The sequence below is a fragment of the Rhamphochromis longiceps genome, linkage group LG9 (genome assembly GCF_057381845.1).
Source record: "Rhamphochromis longiceps isolate RC_006_pf linkage group LG9, R_longiceps_female_GT1.1, whole genome shotgun sequence".
NCBI lineage: Eukaryota > Metazoa > Chordata > Actinopteri > Cichliformes > Cichlidae > Rhamphochromis > Rhamphochromis longiceps.
Window position 1 is genome coordinate 8,283,646 of NC_140565.1, and position 9,092 is coordinate 8,292,737.

General features: G+C 40.9%; 1 protein-coding gene across 3 annotated transcripts; it reads right to left on the reverse strand.

Annotated features, from left to right (window-relative positions):
* Window positions 1-4,051: 4,051 nt before the first annotated feature.
* Window positions 4,052-8,261, reverse strand: LOC146661633 (uncharacterized). Of its 3 annotated transcripts, XM_085418144.1 has the most exons (5): window positions 8,004-8,261; window positions 5,742-5,833; window positions 5,201-5,395; window positions 5,036-5,112; window positions 4,052-4,779 (listed from the first exon to the last, which is right to left on the reverse strand). In XM_085418144.1, exons 1-5 carry the CDS (start codon window positions 8,152-8,154, stop codon window positions 4,140-4,142), a joined length of 1,155 nt encoding a protein of 384 aa, XP_085274270.1. In that variant the 5' UTR covers window positions 8,155-8,261; the 3' UTR covers window positions 4,052-4,139. The 3 variants fall into 3 exon arrangements, with proteins under 3 accessions (XP_085274270.1, XP_085274268.1, XP_085274269.1); XM_085418142.1 differs by lacking the exon at window positions 5,742-5,833 and having other exon boundaries at window positions 5,201-5,289; window positions 8,004-8,239; XM_085418143.1 differs by lacking the exon at window positions 5,742-5,833 and having other exon boundaries at window positions 8,004-8,164.
* Window positions 8,262-9,092: the final 831 nt, after the last annotated feature.

The window sequence follows — 9,092 nt, forward strand, 5'->3', positions numbered from 1 at the left end:
CAGATGACACTATAGCCATGTCTTAAAGACATAAGTTTCAAGTTTTATTGTCCAGATAAAGTGTAGCCACATTTATCCGTAATGAAATTTCTTTGGCTCGCGCTCCTCAGCTTTACATGAGCATATAGAGAGTGTGCAGTTATATTGAGAAGAGAATAACAGAAATGCCTGGATGACTTCTAACCTTCTTCTTTTAAATTCAGATATATCTGAGGTTATTGTTCTTGACCCCCAAAATTGTAGAAACATGATATTTAGCCTTATATTTACTCTGTATGGCATTATCATGCCCCCCAGTAACACTGTGGGAAATCTTTAAGTAATTTTTTTAACCCTTGTGTGGCGTTCGTATTTTTGTTACTCAGCCAGTGTTCATGGGTCTGGTGGACCCGCCCGCTAGAGTTTTGGCTTTCCAATTAACACTATCAAACAATTTTATGTAAAATTACTCAACAGATGTTTACTTCATCCAAATTACGAGCCATGTGAACAGCAAACATGGTAAATTTTTTCCCTTTACCTTTGTTCGATCACATTTCTGAATTAATGTGCTTCTCGTTTTTTTAAATTAAATGTTATAAAAAAATAAAATCAGTTATAATCAAGTGTAAATATCTTTATATCATATTTTGCAGGTTTTGATGGTATATACTGCCTAAAGGGGCAGCGGCCTCTAAATGGCACGGGTCTCGCAGACCTGAACACCATACAAGGTTAAAAAAGGATATGCCATTCAGTGTGCATGTTAACGAAAATGTGGGACTGATGTGGGACTTTGTGTAATATTTCTAAAATTAGAAATATCCTGCCTCAGAGTGATGCTGAAAATTAATTGTGTGTTCAAACAATTTGGGCAATTTGTCCAGTTTTTTTTGACTAGTGTTATTGCACTATACCTAGGTGTAGTTAAATGTTGTGAGCCTGGTTACAGTTTAGTTCGACTTAGACACTAATTTAGTGTGCATGGAACTGTGTTTTCCTAACTAAAACTTCCTCTGTTAAAAACTGCCGTGTAAATGTTGGAGTAATTAACTCATCTGTAAAGCATGTGAGCAAACAGTGTAACACCACTTCCAAAATCACCCCAATTAAAGCACAAAAATTATGAAACTGCAAAGTTTATTGTGGTGAGTGTGAGTTCAAGCATGCAAGAGTTGAGATACTGAGATAAACTATTGTGAACGAACACGGGGCATGTGGAGGAAGGTGTGTGTCATGCTGAGGTGTGGCATTAGATAACTGTGTGTGATGTGTTGCACACTTAGCAAAGTATTACACCATCAGAGTTTCCTAGCATTGGAAGGATACATTTTCCAGCAGACATTCCCATACTGGGTGATTTTACTATGATGGTGGAGAGCACTGTTGAAAACGTCCATTGAGTATCTACCAAAGCTGCTGACTTTTTGTAAAAAACAACAAAAAGACCTGAAAGATGAGGCAGCCTACCAAAAAACTGCTGAAGAATCCAAGTAAACAAGGAGCCAATATGAGAAAACAGGTAGGAGACAGAAATATGAGGGAGAAAAACCATGGTAAATTCACAAGAAGGATAACAAGGCACAGGAGAACTCATACAAGACAATAATGACAAGGTTGGGGTAATGGGGACAAAGATGGGAAGTAAAGTAAACACCACAAGAGGAACTAAATTTTAAAATGAAAGAGGAAGCAAATGAAAGCGAGCAGATAAAAAACTACCAAAGTAACACATAGATGGCACCTGGTTGTTGAACTAACTGCATAAATTTAGTCTGGCTCCTCAGGCTCAGTGTTTCTCTGTGTTTGCCTCCTGTGTTTGGTATTTGGCTTTCTCTCTTCTGTGCAGATGTCCTGGTGTGGACAAGCTGGAGAGATTGTTGGAAGAGAAATGTGGAGAGGAAAATCTGTGGAGTTATTTTTTTACCTGGCCTTGGGCATTACAAAGCAAAGCCTTTGCTCAAAACCAGAGAACGTCTTTGTTGTAAATAAATCTTTGTTGTAGTAAACCAGTGGACTCGCAATAGACTACTTGCACTAGGGCATGTGACGTATTTCCGTTTCCAAATAGTACCGCTTGTGCGTTTCCGGTACGTTTGCTTATCTATCGGTAGCTATGCTAATGTCGCTTCAGAATGAGTATAAAAAGGAAAGTATTTAAAACAGAACATTTTCAAAAACAGGAGAAGAAATACTCCGAGCATTGCTGTGTCCCACTTTGTTCAGCTTCAGCCAAATTTAATGGCATACTAAGTTTTCATGCCTTTCCGACCCATTCCGACTTGAGAAGACAATGGCCGGTAAACATACGCCGGGATCATTTCACGATCACCTCTCACACCAGGGTCTGCTGCAGACACTTTGCCAGTGATCAACTCATAGAGCCAACAACCCTCGATGGTCGAAGGAGGCTTATTAAAGGTGCTGTACCAACACTTTTTGAGTGGAATGGCTATAAAGTTGAACCACCGCGGCGTAGTGTTTGGGAGAGAACGGAGCGACGCCCTGAACTAGTTCCTCCTGACGATCAAGAAGAGCAAAGTCTTACAAGAGATCATGACTACTGCTCAGTCCCTGAGCCGTCTGCATTGGACATATCTGCATCAGCTGCAGAAGACCTGTCCAAAGACGTGGAGACTCTGAGGAAGGAAATACAGGAGTTACGTGTCCAGCGAGAATTTGGGTTACAGCGTTTTGCTGGCTCCGACACTGACATCCGATTCTATACCAGGTACACCTAAGTTCTATTCAAGCTAACTGTTTAAAATATACCAAGGTCACCATCAGTTAAATTTCGAAAGTTTTTCCAGTCTTAATGAAAACAAAATAGATATTTACTTTTCATCTCTAATCTGTATGCTGGTTCGGTTAGTGACAAGGAACTATTCAAACAATCAGGCATTGCTGAGAAGTTGACTGAAGACATGGCAGTGATGGTAGATAAGGGCTTCCTAATCACTGATTGTTGTAAATGCAAAGTGTACTGCCCACCTTTTCTATCTAAGCAGAAGCAGATGCCAGCATACCAGGTTAAGGAGACGCAGGCCATAGCCAGACTCAGGGTACATGTGGAGCGAGTCATTAGGAGGATCAAACAGAACAAACTTTTTGATAGCATCATTACCATGTCACATGTTTATAATATCAACCAACTGTTTGCAGTGGCATGTATGCTGTCAAAGTACCAGAACACAGCATTAGTTAAAAAATGGGTTAAGTGAGACAAGATGGATTTTTCCCAAGACACCAGTGCCAGTAACTTATGGAAAATGACCTGCAGCTGAGGCCACTACAGTTGCATTTCTTCCTTCTCAGCTGACAATACTTGATTACAGAACTGGTACTTGAGTGCTGATAGTTGAGTTTCAGTTATTGATAATTCAAATTCATTGCAAATGTTTAATGTTAATAATACTGTTTAATTATATTACTATATTACTATTCAGATTCAACAAAACTGTTTATCAAAATTATAAAGTAAATCACTAAATCGTTTTAAAATCATAAGTGACATTGAGCTTTTGGAACATCAAAAATACCATTTGTCATTTTCTACAGTTCAGTTGTGTTATTGTCTAAATGTATATCAGTATGCTAGGCATGGAGTTTTAAATACTTACCATGTAAATAAGTTCTGCACAAATTCAACGTTTTAATGTGTGTTTTTAAAAATTAAATTGATGCCATTGCTTAAATAACAGTTTATTGATGTCACATAAAGGTAACATGTAACAACAAAAGAATTCATGAAATATATTGAAAATAAAACATCAGTTATTTTGTTCCAGCCAGCCTGAAGGATCTGTTTTTCTTTTTGCTATGTTTTCACTGTTCATTTTTTCAAACACAGGTATCTTGGCATATATATGTAAAAAAAGAAATAGTCTGCCTTTTCTCTGATTGCATTGTGCACATCTGTATCCATGTATATTCTTTGCACTAGGTAGTCCTCTTGTGCCCACACAACAAAGTCACACCACTGCATCCCACTGATGAGCAGTTGTCCTTGCACTTGCCAGTAATATGCGTGGCTCTTTTTTAGTTTAGGGGTACCACATTCCATCTGCACATATTTACAGTCAATAAAGTTTTGTACATTGGGACATTTGAATTCGACGAAGACAAACTGGGGGTATTCATTGGGGTCAAAAACAACACCATCAGGAGATGCAGCAAGCAATGGGGTGAATGACCAGACCACAGGGTGAGTAGTTAACATTCATTAGCCTACTATACTCTGCTGCTATTGCAGGCTCCATCTCAGTTCCTCTCCTCATGTCTGCTGTCTGCCTTGTTCCCTTCAATATACGCTCTGCTAGTGACTCGGCCGAGCTCTGGCCTCTGACGTGACACACCTCCCGAAACCTAGAGGCAGTCACTCTGGGCCTGCGGAGCTGATGCCACTCAGACGAAGAGCTTTGCTCACGTGTAGCTTCCTCTATTTTGTGAGCCATTTCCAGAGTTACAGACAAGCTTTTCAGATGCAGAAGCTCTTCTTCTGAGCACACAAACACACAATCTGATGGCAAGATGTCATACCCCTCCAGAGGCAAGTGCGGTGTTGGTGGTGCATCGCGGTGTAGTGTGATGTACCGGGTTGTCAAAACCGGCTGCTGATATGACAGAACACTGCCCTCCTGCACCAGCCCAAAGGCACTTTCCACAAGGGGCTTGTCAGGTCTCATGTTCATTGTGGTCACAAGTGGCCTGTCCTCAATATTAAATTTTGCATATGCCTCCGTTATTCTGAACAAGCAGGGATCTGGTAACGGACCCACCATGCCTCTGTAGAAGCCACTCCTAAAGAAAACATCAATGACAATAATGTAAGGGAGAAGGTTATTATACTGAACAACAACTAAACTAAAAACTAAAAGGTGTAAAACAGTGGTGCATAAGTTAGAGACTGGGATGTATATGTACATGACTGAGTTAGCCGTCTTCAGAAAGTGTAATGTTGTATGTAAATTAATACCTATTCTGACACATGTAGGTATGAAAAAAATAGCAACATACATTTGTAACACGTGAAACCAAATTTTACAAATGTAATTACCGTACTCCAGTCTGGGCCATCCTATTTGGTACCGGCTTAGTGAAGATCATGGAGTTGATGGGTCCTGGCCTCACACCCTAACAGAAGACACATTTACTATGGATGGTGTTGCTGTTCATATGTAAACATGGACTAATTCAAAAACTTTAACCTCATTTAAATTACCACTGTCCGTGGCTTGTGCCATTGCTGTTCAGATTCCGTGCAGCTATGCACAGGGGGGACAACCGGCACTCTGAGTTGTGAGTAGTGTGCTGTTTGGAAGAGCAGTGCCACTGTGTGATTGCACATAACAGCGCCTGCCACACAGGAGCACTGGCTATGTGTCAGTATCACCGGCGATGAATCCAGAAGCTTAATCTAAGAAGAAAGAACGAAAATTAAAAATGTAACATCTTCATGGAAGAGCCGAACAGGAACATAGTTCAGTGTTTCCTTCTCTCCCTATTAAAACAACTTAACCATGCTTGATAACTGTAATAACTTAGATTGTGTATATTTGCAGTATTAACTTGTTGTCAAATGTTTCTGATCACCCAAACACACGTTGATTTAACTATCTGACTAGTCAAATTAGGAGTGATAAAGCAGGGAGACAAGGAAAACATTCAAGTTGATGGGCCTTTAGGAATGAACTTAACTAATGCTTAAATGAACTGAACCCCACTGAACGGGGATTAACAACTTTACACAGCTTCCTGCCTACACTTAGTCTGTGTGGTGCCTCACTCTTCCTCATTGACCTGTAGCACAGGGCTCTCACACCGACCTCCCCTGACAACCTGTCTTTATTGGACACTGAATAAAGATACAAGTACCATTAGCATTATTTCTGTATTACTCATTTCAGCATGTCTTAAACATATATATTTTACACTTAGCAAGAGTAGCATTAGGTAGTTAACTACCTCCATAGTTAGCCAACTACCTAACGCCATTATAACAGTGTCTAACTACAAAAGTGCAGTGTTGGGACTAACGCGTTATTAAGTAACGCGTTACAGTAACTACGTTATTATTGTGGTAACGAGCACGGTAACTAGTTATTATGCCAAAATCAGGAACGCGTTACTCGTTACTGGGATTTAGATAGGGTCGTTACTCGTTACTTCGTGTGGTGGCATCGCGGAGTTTCCACAGATTCAGTAACATTAGCAAGTGGTGGAGGCCAGCAGGTGGATGAAGGAAAAGGGACGCAGAAGGAAAAGAGACCCGAGGCGGCCGCCGGTCCAAGTGTGAACTGAACTTCAGGTAAGAAGTTATGACCTGCAGTCTCTCTGGGTCAGATATAAACCAAGCTTAGGTGGAGTTTATTTTCGTTATTCTGACTTTTTCCGTACTGCGTGCTAGCTAGCATGACGGAGTTTCTACACAGCTGGGTGGTGCTATGAAGTTAATGATGTTGAACCTTATTTTGTTCATAAGTTATTAGAGTTGCCAGCCGTCCCGTCTGGTATTCAGAGAAAATATTACGCGTTTCTTATTGAGGTGAAAAGGAACAGTTTGTCCCGTAATTCAGCTACAATGAAAAAGGCACAAAGCTGGAGTTATTCTGTGTCTTTACGCTGCACAGCTGCCTCTTCTCCTCTCATTCTCCCCCCTCCCTCTCCCGTTTCTACTTCAATCATGAAAACTGATCAATGATCAGCTGATCGGCTTTTCTCTCTTGTTTGTTTATCGCCCACTTTGCGCCGAAAGAGGAAACCAGCGGATGTCGCGCTAAACAACATTAGCACTTTTAAGCTTGATCAGCTGTTGTTAGAATTTATTTAATATTAATTTCTAGTATCAGCTGATGTTTGCTGGAGCCACAGCTGTAAAAAAAAGCTGCTGGTCATGATATGTTTTGGTTATCTGGTGAGAGGGAAACATGAAGATGAAACCAGGAGATGTCCTTACTGGATCATCAGAGCTGAGCAGGTGATGGAGAAACAGGTTTACCTTTTAGGTGACATGAATGAGTTGAAGGGAAGTTATGAACTGTTTCTGAGAGACAAATAACCCCAGGATCCTTTTTTAGGTAGCTGACAGCTGGTAACTGTGCAGGTGCGGATCTAGCAAAGTGTGGCCAAGGGGGCATGTAGGGCATTAACAGGGAATGGGGGGCACAAAGAAATACTTTTCTTTCTTATTCTCATTTAAAATGTCTAGCTTTTAAAAAATAATTATCTGAATCTTACAACAAACGATTGATAGATTGATGCATATATCCCATCAGAACAGTGTACATCACTGTCACAACAGTGTTTGTTTTCATTCAAAGGCTTTATGATTTTTCCTATAATGGTGGGCCAGTTTCTAGTCAAAATGCCCGGGCCAATTTTCTTTCCCAGTCCAGCCCTGTATGCAGCTCATCTGCAGTCTGGTGTTACCTACATCTTCCTATTCAGAAGGCAGAATTTCTGAGTTCTGAGTACAATCGAAAGCACCACGACTGCAGTTTTTGTGTTGGATGTAAAAGGCGCACATGACTCTGTGACGTAGGCTAGAATCATGGCAGCAGTCAATGACGGTCCAGGCGTGGGATTTCTCTCGTGGAAATATGCACGTTATCATATCCTTTCTATTGGTAGGTGGCACAGTGCACTTGTGGCAAGTAAGCAAGCTAGAAGACTGGCAAAGTTATGGAAGAAACACATTAACAAGAGAATTCTGAGTAAAACCAAAGTTACTTTCCCTAGTAACTAGTTACTTTGAAAGTAACGAGTAACTTGAAGTAACTGAGTTACTTTTGAGAGAAGTAACTAGTAATGTAACTAAGTTACTATTTTAAAGTAACTTACCCAACACTGCAAAAGTGACATTAGTTAAGAAAACCTCAACTATAGTTTAGGACGACATAAAACACCGTTTAAGAAAACATGTAATGTAGAGAACTGACATCAAATGAAGGACATAGCGGAGTAACGTAGTGTTTGCATTTGACGTTAGCTAGCGTTTCTTTGTCGGTTAATTTACGTTTTCTTACCTTCGTAGTTGTGTATATATGATGCAGCATATAACTTAAATCCTTTATCTAATTTGCTGGCGGGGGTAGTCGTCACTCTGCAAATCCGATGAACATCGGTGATGTTCAATTTTGGGAGCTCTTGTAGGCAGCGAGTGTAGAACGTCGCCATGGTTTAACCGCACCGGAAGCACTGGGGCAGGACTACATAGAACGCGGAAGTGTTAGTGCAAGTAGTCCATTCAAGGAGCACTGCTGGGTGAGCATGATCAGGTGTCACACCACATTGCTGGCTAACAGGATGTTCTATACCACTAAGTTACCAAATTGTGAGTTCTACGGCGTGTCCTATGCTCACAATCTCAGTCAGCTGCCAGCTCTCTACTTTCTCCTTCCTCTCTGCTAACACCAGAAGTCTTCTCTGGTTGGTTAGAGATATGCAGGCTTCCTGACCCAGTGCTTTCTGGTCTTTAAACTGCATAGTCAAACCTATTCCTTAGATAGTTCTAAGACTGCTCAAGGCACATTGAAATCTTTCATATGTTGACTGTCTGGCTAAATTTAAAAGTGTATTGTATAAGAGATCCAACCCTGATGCAGTCACTCATAGGCTCTTCAGTCTGTGGCAGGGTAGGAGAACTGTGGCAGAGGAAGGTGGTTGGGAAGAAAAGGCACTCCGAAGCACCTTTCTATATGGTTTAAGAGACTACCTGAGAAGTGAATTAGCAGATAGAGAGAATGCAAAACCACATTTGTGAGCAACAGCAAATGAAAGACTTCAACTCCCATGGGACCTGCGCAAAACAGTTTCCACTTCCAGTTAAGTTGCCCTGGAAGAACTTAGCAGAGGAGGACGTGAGTCCGTGAATTCTGAAACAATCGATGGAACTCGGCAGAGCTCATCTCTCAACATCAGAGACGTAAAGAAGCAGCCCAGCGGGTGAGTGTCTTTTGGTTGCTGGAGGCATGAATCAATGAACTGTCCTCTCTGACCACAATATAAACAGAGCCCTTCAGTAAAACTGAGGATACTTGCGGATAAAATAAACAGTAACTTCTCCCTACCAAGAATAATAATTTTCCAGTGCTGTTAACTTGATCTCTCATTCT